Below are 15,375 nucleotides of genomic sequence, written 5' to 3'. Positions count from 1 at the left end.
TTGCAGGAGTACTTCTGTTGTAGGCTGTTGCTGTGAAAATTCCTGTATTTGTAAAAGTGTGGTGGTGGTTTATATGGGTCATATTCGTCTTGAACTGAAAACATAAATCATGTTCATGGAGTTATGAACACCCAGGAGACAGAAAGAGATGGAGGGACAGCAGAACATCTGGGACGCTGAGGAAAATGAAAAAGATTAAAAGTCTTGTCCCGGGGATGGACAGAAGGAAAACAAAGATAATTCAATCAAGACAACTCATCAGTGTCGATGAAGACAGAAGCGCGTTGATATCCGTCAGGTCTGGACTAATGTGGACTGGATTTCACTTCACATCATTCTCAAGTGAATATAATCGCAGTGTCATGCTCACATCTTTCTCTTCCACCTCCTCCGTTATCCGCCGGTCGGTCACCCACATGAGCGCGAGACCGCGAGGACGAGGAGGAGAGCGCGCGCGCTCGGAGATTACCGCATGAGGGAAGTCAAAGCGGAGAGACCGGAGGGATAAACATACAAGAAAACACGAATTCCGAAAACAAGCCGCTGGAAATGTCGTGTTAAAGATGGATGTGTTTTGAGAATAAAAGAAAGAAAGAAATCAGGAGCGTGCTTGCACCGAAACACAAGTGAGCGCGAGCAGAAGACAAATTCACCGGAAAAAACCTTCACAGATTAGATATTTCCTTTTCTTTCATAAGGTGAGCAATTCTACACATCTTCATTCATGTGTGTAGTAAATTGGTCTGATAATACAAATGTCCGAAGTTTTTTTTTCAGTTTTTTTTTTTTTTTTTGATGAAGATGTCGCTGCATATATTATAAAATGGGATTTATATTTGGTTAAACAATCTGCGTAGATTACGACAATATGCTAATTTGCCAATTGTTATCATTATATTGTTGTAAAAAGGAGTCACGTAGAAACACAAATTACTATTATGAATTGTAGCCCACTATATGTAGGTTTCTTAAATGAACTATATTTATAACTTTCAATTGTGCAAGAATATGTCAGTATGCAGATTTAAGGGACTGACTTGCAGATCAAATCGATGGAGGATGGATAGATGCAGAGAAAAGAAACATGATGTTGTAACGAAAAGAGATTATTCTCTGTTTGAGATCAAGCACTGATCCAGCATCATATTTAATGTCAGAGCTTCAATCTGCTTCATGATGAACCCCATCAGCGGTTAGTTAGAAGTAATTAAAAGTCTTCTGATGAGCTGTATATGTCAAAGTATCACCGTATTTTTGTGATATAATAAATCATCAAGAACAGGAAATTTGTGTGTGTGTGTGTGTGTGTGTGTGTGTGTGTGTGTGTGTAAATGAACAAATATTACAAATATGGTTCAAACTGTCAAAAGTTGGTGTAAAAAGTCTAACGACGTATCCAAAACATACAATGCTGTTATTTCAGCCAATATACCAATCTACAGTGGCCACAAAAAGTGTCTGAATACCGAAACCACGCTTATGTCAATTATATAATTTATTATAAAGAAACATGCACCAGCTATATATATATATAATCAGAAGGTTGTTGGTTTGAAATGCTATAACATTGGATGTCAAGATTGTGTTAATGTGAGTTAGTGTGGAACTACAAACATTAGATCTTGGCACCATCATTGACAACAAGGTCATGGGTTCAGTTCCCACAGATGAACTGATTAAATACATACCTTGACAGCAGTGCAAGTCACTCGGGATAAAATAAAATAAAATCTGCATCATATCACTGTTAAAAATGAGAGATGAAGAGATTATTCAGATATAATTAACTTGATTAGGAATAAAGAAAGACACGTCTCTCTCTCTCACACACACACACACACACACAAACAGGTGATCAGGGATTAAGTGTGTGTGTGTTTATGTTGTGTAACAAAGTCCATTTTGATTGTAAAGAGCAGTTATTGAGTCACATGGATCTGACCTGTTGACCTCTGCATCTCCCACAATCCCACTCTCTCCTTGAACTATTTAATGTCATTTAAATTGACAATTCATAACAAGACATACTAATGTTTTCAAACAGTAGCTTAGAGGACGTGTGTGTGTGTGTGTGTGTGTGTGTGTGTGTGTGATTGATATCTGTGATGAGACCATGGTAATGAGAAACTGAAAACTGCCCTTTAGACACAATCAGATCAGTTGACTGTCATTTACAGTGTCATGAAGAAACATAATATACACAATAATCACACAACCTACAAAATGTACAAGTACACTCTTAAAACGGGAAGAGTCTAACATCTTTTTAAGTTAACTTCCAATTACAATTACGTTTACTCAACAAACAACACTTTTTTATTTTTCCATTTTTATTAGCACAAAAACGGTTTTAATACAGGTTGATTACTTAAAATAAAGTTTATCCAAATTGGTGCAACATAATTCAGTCATAAATTAAAATTTGAACCAATTAATCTGATCTTTTTCAGTTCAAATCTAATTTATACTTGGCAAGTTGTCAAATGTAACTTATTTAGCGTGTAAATTTGACCAGTATAAGATTGTCACACTAGCTCTACTCTTCAACACGATGGTAAAAACTGTAACCCAACCTTACCGAAACTCTTTTAAATGTCAAACATAACAGCATTCAATACTAACAGCTCTTCACTAAAACACATTAAATAACAGTGAATTGTAACATTTAATTTACTTATCTAGCTCTATGCAAAGCATGCTGGGAAGTAGAAATACAATTTCCATACAGACATCTCAGGTTAAATTACACAACAGAACTAAAATGATGTCTGCAGCTTCTGTTTGAATTAAATGCAGGATGGGAAGATGAAAATAAAATCAAATTATTTTATTAAGTTGTTTTGCCATCCAGATTAGAAGTCATCAACCACTGCACTACATTTAGAGAACATGCAGATCAGTGGTGGCTGCTAGCCTACATCCGAGTGTGTGTGTGTGAGTGTGTGTGTGTGTGTGTGTGTGTGTGTGTGTGCGCGGGCTATTTTAACAGCTGCTATGACCCAGATCACAGCATCCAAACCAGAACACAAATATAGTTTCTGTGCATCATCATCACATCATCCTGAACTTTCAGCACAGCATCTTGACTCTGTGTCTGCAGCGTGGACGTACCGTAGATCCAGGTGTGTTAGGATGCCAATCCCCAATCTTTCCGGTTAAACGGAGAACACTGTTCTGTCGTGTCACTGGAGAAGCAGCTGAAGATCAAGTACAGCATGGGAGCCAACAGAGCCAGCAGGTAAGAGGAGAACGTGTGGGAGCATCCATGTTTATTTATGGGTCAAAATAATGCACAAAAATACGCTTAGCTTACTCAGTTTTGATTATTTATAATATTATAAAACTCATTTGGATGAGTCAGTATATGTGATGTAATTTGTGCGTCTTGTTCTGATTAAATAATTTCATTTTTCCAAGGACATTTGTCTTGGTCTCAAAAAGCTTTTTGTTCATGCAAAGTCAAGAGGTTCCTAGGTATGTTTGGTTCTCAAAGTTCAGAAAGAAAGTCATACAGGTTTGAAATGACATAAGGGAGAGTTAATAATGACAGAATGATCCGTTTTGGGTTAAATATCCATTTAAGTGCTAAAATCTGTAGAAGAAATGGTAAATTGCTGGCAAATGTAGATCTACAGGGTTCAGCTCAAAGTTTGTGGTCATCTTCTCAGCTGGTCTGTGAATCAGTCTGAACTCTCCGAGTCAAATAATGTGTGTTTAATGCTGCTTCTCTAAAACAAGACCAATTCAAGAGGATGAGGCTTGCTCTTTGATTTTGCTTCCATATCATATCTTGTTTCAGATTAGTGAAAAGAAATCATCCAAAATACACATCTATATTCTGAAGGATTTAACTGAGTGGGTTGTTCATATATTACTCACACTCATTTATATAGGATTTATTCTATTATTATAGTGTTTATTCCGAAAAAAAAACGTGGCATTTTTTTTTTCTGGCTGTTAACAATATTTTCTGATTTATGGAAAATAAATCATATATGTGATGCAATTTGTGCATCTTGTTCTGATTAAATAATTTCATTTTTCCAAGGACAAGGAGTGATTAAAAGAAAAAAAAATCCCCCAAACTCTAAAATGTCAGCAAAATCAAACAATAGTTTGAATCTGGTGTTATCCAATTTTCAGATTTGTTTTATTATAAATATATGCAAACCTTTAACAATATTATGCCCAATTTGAATATTTAACTTGCATATTTGAATATTATTCACCTGTAATGTATTTTCTTAAGGGGGGGGGGGGGGGGGGTGAAATGCTGGTTTTCACTCAATATCATGTTAATCTTGAGTACCTATAGAGTAGTACTGCATCCTTCATAACTCCAAAAAGTCTTTAATTTTATTATATTCATAAGAGAAAGATAGTCTGTACCGATTTTTCCCGGAAAAACACGAGCGCCTGGAGGCGTGACGTATGGGCGGAGCTAAAGAATCACGAGCGCGAGTAGGCTTTTGCGTTGAGAGCGTTTGGAAACTGTGACACCGTGAGGAAAAAAAAAATCATCCAAAACAAACCATGGCTTACAGTCAGATTCAGCCGTTTATTTATGATCCAGAATCAGATCCCGAGGCTGAAACTGAACGAGAGCAGCAGCAGCAACGACGTCTCTATGTGGTATGTACTGAAACTGTATATATTTGCTTAGCGGTTTTGGAAAATGACTAAGTTCCACTTTGTCGTCTTTTTTATTTTTATTTTTTTTAAGCTGTACATGTGGAAAGTGCAGTTTGATGACAACATCGCATGTTGTTTACTTGATGTGCTTACGCGCCGATAGCTAAGTTAACAACACAGAGATATTTGAAGCAGTTTTACTCACAGCATGCAGTCGATCACACGATCGTGACCCTTTTTCGTTGTGACTGCATTATCCTTAAGAAATAAACTATGTGCAAACTGGGCCTTGTTTGTAAAACAAGCATCTTCGAAATGCAGGGAACAAACACAAACACTTGCACAACTCCGTTGATGCTCTGTAAAAATAAACTCCATCCACTGGTCCCTTAATGCTGTTTTTGTTTTTTTGATTACTCTGATCAGTGAAGTCTGTTGTGCTCTCAGTGCTCTGCTATACGGGAGCGCGCTCTTCCGGCAGAAGTGCCTCAGGACACATATAAGGAAATTCCGCTCAATCTAACATCACACAGAGCCATACTCGAAAAAAACTTTCGAAACTTGTGACAAACCAAAACTTGGAACAAAAATACTCCTTCAAACGTACAACTTAATTTTTGAAACTTTGTCCATGTTTAGCATGGGAATCCAACTCTTTAACAGTATAAAAAACTCAGTATGCATGAAATAGCATTTCACCCCCCCTTTAAATGATGACTGAGTTTAGGAAAAATCTTAAAATAATAAACTTCTTGCCAAAGTTTTATCCATTTTTTTTTAATAACCACAGATTTGAACACTTCTTTTGTTCAAAACAATAGAAACGGTAACAGATACTTGAAAACTCTGTTTCATGTGAAGTTTTACTGGCTCAGACACATTTACTCGCTCATGTGCTCCACCAAACATCAGCAGGTGACTGAGAGCCAGTAACACTGGCAGACTGTTTATTTATTTGCGTATTAGTGTGTGTGTGAAGGAGAGAGAGAGAGAGAGAGCTCAGGATATAATCCCTAAACCTTCACTGACCGCAATCCTGATATGGCTAAATGACTGGCCTTCCCTCATAATCCCAGATGAGGGGCAGGTAATGCACACCTGAGGCCCTCGTACATTCACACACAAAACTCTGAAGAGAGTGACAGGGAAACGATGGAGAAACACAAAGTCCTGATCCCGCTGATAGGTTTGGGAGGTTCATCAGGACAGTTTCTGCAGAGAGACGCATTAGTGACTCATGGTTTATCTGGAGCGAGTGTTTGTCCTTTAGATCGGTCACTGAGAGAACAAATGCTCCAATCAGATTACAGCACTCAACCTGTCCTCCAGAAGCTCCAAAAACCCACATTCTCACACCTTTATTTATTCATATGATGCTTTACATAATACAGCTCATTTCAAAGCAGCTACACAGAAATGAAAAGGCAAATAACAGAGTAGCAAAATTAATCTGTTATGAAACTATTTCAAATTATGCTGTAAAGCATCTCTTCACTACACATCTCTACACAAAATAATTGTCATTTTAACTGTAACATTTTGTAAAAAGCTCAACAAAAAAAAAAACAGGTAATAGGTTAACAGTAAGTTCTCATACTACATACAGGGGGAAAGTAAAAAATAGCAAATCAATGTATAATTTAGTCAAAAACGTTAAACTGATATTCCCAGAATTTCCTGCATTATACTCCACATTAGAAAGTATTTTGTTTAAATAATCATTTTTTAATAGTTTTTTTTGTTATCAGTTATGTACATTTTGGCTTTATTTTACATCTGCTGTTTAATTAAAGTTTATTGCATTATTTAAGTATCATGTGTGTTACAATAATGGTGTTTGTGTTTGTTAAAGTTACAAAACAGATTTTAATAGCAGTGTGTGTTCTTGGATTCACTAGTTTGCATTAAAATTTTATTGTTGCTTATTTTTATTTTTTTGTTGTTGTTGTTCTTACAGTGTAAAGAAATCAATATTGTCTTTTTTTTAGATCAAGTATGTCAATTATGTCAATCAGGGATATTAATATTATCTATAGTCATGGACAAAAGTTGTGGCAGTGACATAAATTATGTGTTTTGCAAAGTTTGCTGCTTCAGCTGTTGTGGTGTTTATTCACATTGTTTCTAGATTATTGTTTAAAGTGATCAGATGCATTTTAAATAATTGCTAAAAGCTTCTTTGGCCAAAAAACGAACTCTTCACGAAAAAGGGAGGAGTCAACTACAGAACATTGTCTCCTCCTAAGGTGTCAGCAACAGAACACGTTTCTTCCTGAGGTGTCAGCTACAGAACAGGACTGTCTCCTCCATGAGGATTCAGCTACGAAACAGGACTGTTTCCTCCTGAGGTGTCAGCTACAGAACCCTTTTTCCTCCTGAGGTGTCAGCTACAGAACAGGACCGTCTCCTCCTGAGGTGTCAGCTACAGAACAGGACTGTCTCCTCCTGAGGAGTCAGCTACATAACAGGACCATCTCCTCCTGAGGAGTCAGCTACAGAACAGCACCGTCTCCTCCTGAGGAGTCAGCTACAGAACAGGATCGTCTCCTCCTGAGGAGTCAGCTACAGAACAGGATCGTCTCCTCCTGAGGAGTCAGCTACAGAACAAGTCTCCTCCTGCGGTGTCAGCTACAGAACAGCACCGTCTCCTCCTGAGGAGTCAGCTACAGAACAGGATCGTCTCCTCCTGAGGAGTCAGCTACAGAACAAGTCTCCTCCTGAGGTGTCAGCTACAGAACAGGACTGTCTCCTCCTGAGGAGTCAGCTACAGAACAGGACCGTCTCCTCCTGAGGTGTCAGCTACAGAACAGGACCGTCTCCTCCTGAGGTGTCAGCTACAGAACAGGACCATATCCTCCTGAGGAGTCAGCTACAGAACACTTCTCCTCCTGAGGTGTCAGCTACAGAACAGCAGGACTGTCTCCTCCTGAGTTGTCAGCTACAGAACACTTCTTCTCCTGTGGAGTCAGCTACAGAACAGGACCATCTCCTCCTGAGGAGTCAGCTACAGAACACTTCTCCTCCTGAGGTGTCAGCTACAGAACACTTCTCCTCCTGAGATGTCAGCTACAGAACAGGACCGGCTCCTCCTGTGGAGCCAGCTACAGAACACTTCTCCTCCTGAAGTGTCAGCTACAGAACAGCAGGACTGTCTCCTCCTGAGATGTCAGCTACAGAACACTTCTCCTCCTGAGGTGTCAGTTACAGAACAGGACCGGCTCCTCCTGTGGAGCCAGCTACAGAACACTTCTCCTCCTGAGATGTCAGCTACAGAACAGGACCGGCTCCTCCTGTGGAGCCAGCTACAGAACACTTCTCCTCCTGAGATGTCAGCTACAGAACAGGACCGTCTCCTCCTTAGGTTTCAGCTACAGAACACTTTTCCTCCTGAGGTGCCAGCTACAGAACAGGACTGTCTCCTCCTGAGGAGTCAGGTACAGAACAGAACCGTCTCCTCCTGAGGAGTCAGCTACAGAACAGGACCGTCTCCTCCTGAGGAGTCAGTTACAGAACAGAACCGTCTCCTCCTGAGGAGTCAGCTACAGAACAGAACCGTCTCCTCCTGAGGAGTCAGCTACAGAACAGGACCGTCTCCTCCTGAGGAGTCAGCTACAGAACAGGACCGTCTCCTCCTGAGGAGTCAGCTACAGAACAGGACTGTCTCCTCCTGAGGAGTCAGCTACAGAACAGAACAATCTCCTCCTGAGGAGTCAGCTACAGAACAGGACCGTCTCCTCCTGAGGAGTCAGCTACAGAACAGGACCGTCTCCTCCCTAGGTGTCAGCTACAGAACACTTCTCCTCCCTAGGTGTCAGCTACAGAACACATCTCCTCCTGAGGAGTCAGCTACAGAACAACATTTCCTCCTGAGGTGTCAGCTACAGAACAGGACCGTCTCCTCCTGAGGAGTCAGCTACAGAACAGAACCGTCTCCTCCTGAGGAGTCAGCTACAGAACAGGACTGTCTCCTCCTGAGGAGTCAGCTACAGAACAGAACAATCTCCTCCTGAGGAGTCAGCTACAGAACAGGACCGTCTCCTCCTGAGGAGTCAGCTACAGAACAGGACCGTCTCCTCCTGAGGAGTCAGCTACAGAACAGAACCGTCTCCTCCTGAGGAGTCAGCTACAGAACAGGACCGTCTCCTCCTGAGGAGTCAGCTACAGAACACTGTTTCCGCCTGAGGAGTCAGCTACAGAACAGGACCGTCTCCAGTGTTAGCTACAGAACAGGACAGTCTCCTCCTGATGAGTCAGGTACGAAACAGGACGGTTTCCTCCTGAGGAGTCAGCTAGAGAACACGACTGGCTCCTCCTGATGAGTCAGCTATGAAACAGGACTGTTTCCTCCTGAGGAGTCAGCTACAGAACAAGACTGGCTCCTCCTGATGAGTCAGCTACGAAACAGGACCGTTTCCTCCTGAGGAGTCAGCTACAGAACAGGACCGTCTCCTCCTGACGAGTCAGCTACGAAACAGGACCGTTTCCTCCTGAGGTGTCAGCTACAGAACAGGACTGTCTCCTCCTGAGGACTCAGCTACAGAACAGGACCGTCTCTAGTGTCAGCTACAGAACAGGACCGTCTCCTCCTGATGAGTCAGCTACGAAACAGGACCATTTCCTCCTGAGAAATCAGCTACAGAACACATCTCTTTCTGAGGAGTCAGCTACAGAAAATCAGTCTCTTCCTGAGAAGTTAGCTACAGAACAGACCGTCTCCTCCTGAGGAGCCAGCTTCAGAATAGAACAGGATTGTCTCCTCCTGAGGAGTCAGCTACAGAACAGGACCGTCTCCTCCTGGGAAGTCATCTACAGAATCGTGTCTCCAGCAATGCAGAACTTACTCAGGAATGGTAGCAGGTTGGTGTCAGAGAATCTGTACACACAGTGAGGCAAAGACTTTTGGACAATGGTCTGGTGTCAAAAACGGTAGCAAAGAAACCACCTCTCTCCAAAAATAACATCAAGGACAGACTGAAATTCTGCAGGAAGTACAAGGATTGGACAGCAGAAGACTAGTGCAAAGTTAACTGTGGTCAGTCCTCAAAAGGCGAGTGGACAAGCAGAACCCCACAAATTGTGATCAACTCCAAGAACTAATAAGACAAGAATGGATCGCCATCAGTCAGGATTTGGCCCAGAAGCTAATAATACAGCATGACTGAAGTGAATTTTAGAGGTTATGAAGCACTAGGGTCAAGACTGTAAATAGTGACTCTTTTTTTGCCAATAAAAGCCTTTAAAACGTATGATAAGCTTATCATTGCAAAACACAAAGTTTATATCACTGTATGTATATATATATATATATATATATATATATATATATATATATATATATATATATATATATATATATATATATATATATATAATAAAATATAAAAGCATATGAAAATAAAATGAAAACGGAAAATGTATGTATAAAAGCCATTTCACAATATTAAAGCTAAAATTGAAATAGTAAAATTCAAACTAAATTACAAAAAAAAACTAAAATTATAATGAAAACTAAAAAAGTTAGCTCAATGTTCTAAATCAGCTCAATGTTCATTCAATTCATGTTTAGAAAAAAAAGAAGCTTACTGAAGACATGTTTTCTGACCAGACACTCTTCTGTTGTCTCTCAGGTACAGCATTGTGTCTCCTGATGAGGAGGGACTGAAGATCTCCACCCTCGGCCTCTACAACGGCCACTGCTCCGGACGGCTTCACTCCCCTGGAGCAGAGGTGGGTTCGAACATGGCATCAGCGCTGATGAGGACCGGCTACAATGGGAAGATCCCCACATCAGGCCAAGGCCAGCTACGTTCCCGCTTCGTCAAGAAGAACGGCCAGTGCAATGTGGTCTTCGCCAACATGGACGACAAGCCATGGCGGTACCTGGCGGACATCTTCACCACATGCGTGGACATCCGTTGGCGGTACCTGCTGATGGTCTTCTGCTCCACCTTTCTGCTGTCCTGGCTCGTGTTTGGCCTGATCTTCTACAGCATATCTTTAGTGCACGGAGACTTCGAGAAAGATCGCGGAAGCAGCGGAAGGCCATGGAAACCGTGTTTGCAGCATGTCGAGGGTTTCGTTGGTGCATTCCTGTTCTCAATCGAGACTCAAACCACGATTGGTTACGGCTGGCGCTGCGTGACCGAAGAGTGTCCGGTAGCTATCGTAACGGTGGTGGTGCAATCCATCGTTGGGTGCATCATTGACTCTTTCATGATTGGCACCATTATGGCCAAAATGGCACGTCCGAAGAAGCGAAACCAAACCTTGATGTTTTCGCATAACGCAGTGATTGCACTGCGAGATGGAAAGCTGTGTTTAATGTGGCGTGTTGGGAACCTTCGGCGGAGCCACATTGTTGAAGCCCACGTCCGCGCGCAGCTCATCCGCCCCTACATGACAGCGGAGGGCGAGTTCATCCCGCTGGAACAGATGGATTTGAACGTGGGCTACGACGACGGTACAGACCGCCTCTTCCTGGTGTCACCGCTAGTAATCGTGCATGAAATCGACGAGGACTCGCCGCTGTGGGGATTGAGCCGCGTGGATCTCGAGTCTGATGATTTCGAGATCGTAGTGATCCTGGAGGGAATGGTGGAGGCGACAGCAATGACCACACAAACGCGTAGCTCGTACCTTTCCCGCGAGATCCTATGGGGTCACCGCTTCGAGCCGGTCATCTTCGAAGACTGTGACCGCTACCAGGTCGACTACACACACTTCCACAAGACCTATGAGGTTCGCTCAACGCCCACTTGCAGCGCTAAGGAGCTGAGCGAACTGACCGGACACCGTTCATCTGGGACGTCCCGCTCCGTGACGCCATCTCAGACGCTTCTCCCACCGCACTCGCCCAGTGCCTTCTGCTACGAGAACGAGGTGGCGCTGTGCTGCGGTGAGGACGACGAGGACCGAAAAATGTTCCAGGATTCGGCCACAATGACCTCCGGAAACAACATGCTCTGTGTACTAGACATGGGCAATCAGATCGGGTTTGACATCCTGCAGACTGCCATCCCAGTCCACCCCATGACTTATAAGAGCGAATCTGAGATATGACCTTCTCACTAGTACATCCATTTATTTAAACACGTTTATTTATACAGAAATGGATAGTTAAATAAATATTTAAGTTGATTATTTGAATGTATTCTACTTAACGCAATTATTTTATATAAATAAAACTAAATATAATATAATGCATTTATTTATATAAATGTATTATGTAAATATAATGCTCTTGAATAGTTTATATAAATATACATTTTTGTAGAAATATGTTTATAAATACTTGAATACATTTATAAAAATACATATAACTATACAAGTAAATTTTTTCAAATGTATAATTTACATATTAATATAAAAGCACACTTATTCATAAGTAATGTATATGTATAATATAATTATGATACACCTGATTGATTTATTTGCATAAATATAATTGGCTAGTAATAGATGTGTATATAAATAATAAATATATTCAATTATATAAAATGCATTATATTTATTTAAATACATTTATTAAAAATAAATACATGTATTATTTGTATACATATACATTAATATAAATAGTAATTTATAAGTCATAAATTTACTCATGTATAAAACTATATTATTTAATGCAACCAAATAATTCACTATAAATAAATATACTATTATAAGTAATGCATTTGTATATAAAGAATACATGTTTTTAAATAAATGTATATTAATTTACATACATTTACTATATTTACATGAATAAATACATCTATCTGTTATTTACTTCTGAATAAAAGTTTCAGAAGACTGAAACTACTGAAGCACAAATAACTTCACCAAAGGAGCCGAGCTCAGGAAGGACTGATGTTTCTCTCTGTTCATCTGTACAGTTACTGTAAATATGACAAAAACCTGTCAGATTCTGTGCAAAAGAGGAGTTTTGAAAACTTGAATACAAAAGCAATAGTAATAAGAGTAATATTAAATCATTTAAATTTGAGTTGATTTTTTTTTTCCGCAGCTCTGTTATTTAATGAATTATTTTGATGTTTTGAGGGATGGAAAGATGAAATCTTTGAAAACTGTCTAAGATTTATTTCCATCCTGGTGAAAATCTCAATGCTTCATCAAAATTGTTTTAAGAATTTATGTTTGAATCAATGCCAGCTTTCTATCGTTAAAAATGTGAAGCTTTTCAAGATATAGAGAAAGCATGATTAAATCTGAAATCTAGGGAAGCCCATTTATGCTATGGAATAAAAACATTAATAATAAAATAAAAAAAACTTTCTTTTTTTTACAAATCTGAGAAAAAAATAGAAACTGGAAAAATAATGGATAGTTAATATTATTTATATATATAAATAAATTAAATTATACAATTTATATCTCACAATTCTGTTTTATTTCCACCACAGAATAATTTTTTTACTAATTTAATTCCAATTTTCACAGAATTCCAAATGTTTTTCTCAGAATTCCAAGTTTATATCTATCAAATCTGAGTTTAAAATCTTGCACGTCACACTTTTTCCTGGTAATTCTGAGTTAATATCTCACAGTTCAGTATTTGTTTCTCACAATTCAGACTTTTAAATTGCACAATTCTGAGTTTAAATCTCGCAATTCTGACTTTATAATAATATAAAAAGTCTGAATTGTGAAATAAATCAATTGTTTTATTCTGTGCTGGAAACAGGCTTCCATATATAACACTGCACCTAATGCAGTCTTAAGCAGCTGATTCTGGGTCTTCTCAGATTCAGTTTGACAGGTTAAGCATGTTGCACATCATTATTATAATGCTGTTGAGTGGTTTTGTGTTGGACTCTTCCAGCATTTAAAAGGGATGAGGTTTAATACAGTCGCGCCGTTTGGTGATGTGTGTTTGTGGACAAAGCACTTTTACTCTTGAACTGTACTGTGAAACTCAGACAGATGATGCGGTGATATAAACTGATGTAATGAGTTACAAATGCTCCAGTCTTTAATGTATAAACTAGAGATCAATAGCAATGTTCATTTTTGTTATGTTCATCACTGGTTCCCCTAGACTTGCCTCCCATCATACTGTTCTCGGGACGGTTCTGGGTGAACCTGATGTGTGTGAATATAAAACTGCTGCATGATGGGAAATTTTCAGAGCTGGTTTTATTGTACTCTTCCCATTTCAGATGGAGAAACTTTACTTGAAAGCATCAGAACTCTTGAAATGCACTTTATCTTGTTGTGTTTCACCTTAATAAATCTCTCTGCTGCACTATGTTTGGATGTCTAAGCCCATTAAACACACAAGCTGGGACTAACTCTACATGACCTTGACTGAGTATAACTGCACAGCTGTTTGATAAATATACTAGTTATTTGAATAAGATCTGAACAATACAGATTTAGAGTCATAGCTTCTGCAGATACACATTTGACACACATCTGATGAAAGCCTGACTGATGAGTTGCAGTTCTGTGATCTCTCCAGCAGATGGAGCACAACACCGACACACAAGCAGCACACAAACCGCCACACCAAGGCCATCAGCTGCACACTGACGCATTCAAGAATAATAATAAATACTCAAATATAATATTTAAGACATTTTAAGTCAACAACATGAATTACAAAATTATATTTGCACATTTAAACGTTTAGAGAGAATAAAAATGAGTTTAAATAAAATAAATATATTAGCACATTTTAAAAGGTTATAATAACACACATACTGATTAGGGGAAAAACTAAACAAATTATAGCATTATGAATTATGAATGCACTGGAAGTTGTTTTGGATAAAAGAGTCTGATTTAAAAACTAAGGTGGGAACTAAACTAAACATCTAAGCTGAAGTAGGTGGACGTTTTCTACAGTGTAAAGCTGAAGTGACCGAAGCAGATTTCTGAATCTCTACAGACAGCACAAACACAGTGTCATGGATGAAGCTGTGAGAGAGAGAGACGTGTGTGTGTGCACCAGGCCTGAGGCAGACACTCATTACAGACACACACAGAGAGAGAGAGAGAGGAGTGATGAAACTGATAGTGCTGTATTGTGTGGTCAGTAACAGAGGCTCATTGTCAGTTCACTGCCCCCTGCGCTGCTCATTATGAGCCGTCCCTCGCTCAGCTCCATCTCTCCTCACAAACACTGCTTCCTGTCTCACTTCATCTCTCTCGCTGTGAAATACAGACAACATCTACGCTCATTTCACTTCAGTTTAATATGACTAAATAAATCTGTTGATTTCAAGTAAAAGCATTAAATAACCTCCTGTTGAGTTTAATTATGGGTCAGCAGCGCCTCCTGCCTGCAAACCACTGCACTGCAGATGCTTTTATAGAAAGAGAGGAATAAACTACCAAAAACTATTTTGAACTTAAACTTAACTCATCTTAGATGAAGTCTGCAACACTGACCAGTGCTATTGTGATAGTTTTATTACTAATTTGAATCAGGTTTTATCTTTATGTTTTCATTTTAATTTGTGTTTAAGTTGTATTCAGTTAAAGTTTTTATAAAGTTTATTATTAGTATAGTATTAGCATTATTGTGTGTTTTCTACAGGAAAAACACTGCTAAAATGCTTCAGTAAAAACCTGATAATTACAAATCTGTCAACACAAGTCAAAGTTATGGTTTTTGAAGGTGTGAACTATGCATATTTTTTAATAAACATTTTAAAGATGGCATTTAGCTGATTTTTACATTTATTCACCACAGCTGCCATTTTTACTGTAAATTGAACAGGATATTATACAGAACTGATG

The 15,375-nt window shown here is 39.3% G+C and overlaps 1 protein-coding gene across 1 annotated transcript; it reads left to right on the top strand.

The window, feature by feature from the left end:
• The first annotated feature begins 387 nt into the window (after positions 1–387).
• On the top strand, positions 388–13,879 carry LOC127942521 (ATP-sensitive inward rectifier potassium channel 12-like). The gene is made up of 3 exons (XM_052538301.1): positions 388–698; positions 3,101–3,238; positions 10,260–13,879. The coding sequence occupies exons 2-3, from the start codon at positions 3,216–3,218 to the stop codon at positions 11,689–11,691; spliced, it is 1,455 nt and encodes a 484-aa protein (XP_052394261.1). The 5' UTR covers positions 388–698; positions 3,101–3,215; the 3' UTR covers positions 11,692–13,879.
• The last annotated feature ends 1,496 nt before the right edge of the window (positions 13,880–15,375 follow it).

The sequence above is a fragment of the Carassius gibelio genome, chromosome A3 (genome assembly GCF_023724105.1).
Source record: "Carassius gibelio isolate Cgi1373 ecotype wild population from Czech Republic chromosome A3, carGib1.2-hapl.c, whole genome shotgun sequence".
Lineage (NCBI taxonomy): Eukaryota > Metazoa > Chordata > Actinopteri > Cypriniformes > Cyprinidae > Carassius > Carassius gibelio.
Note: the sequence above shows the minus strand (reverse complement) of the source record. Positions and strands in the feature narration are given on the sequence as shown.

Coding starts and splice junctions, on each gene's coding strand:
- LOC127942521 (XM_052538301.1), top strand. CDS start 3,216: ATGGGAGCCAACAGAGCCAGCAG. Junction 3,239..10,259: donor GGAGCCAACAGAGCCAGCAG/GTAAGAGGAGAA, acceptor GTTGTCTCTCAG/GTACAGCATTGTGTCTCCTG.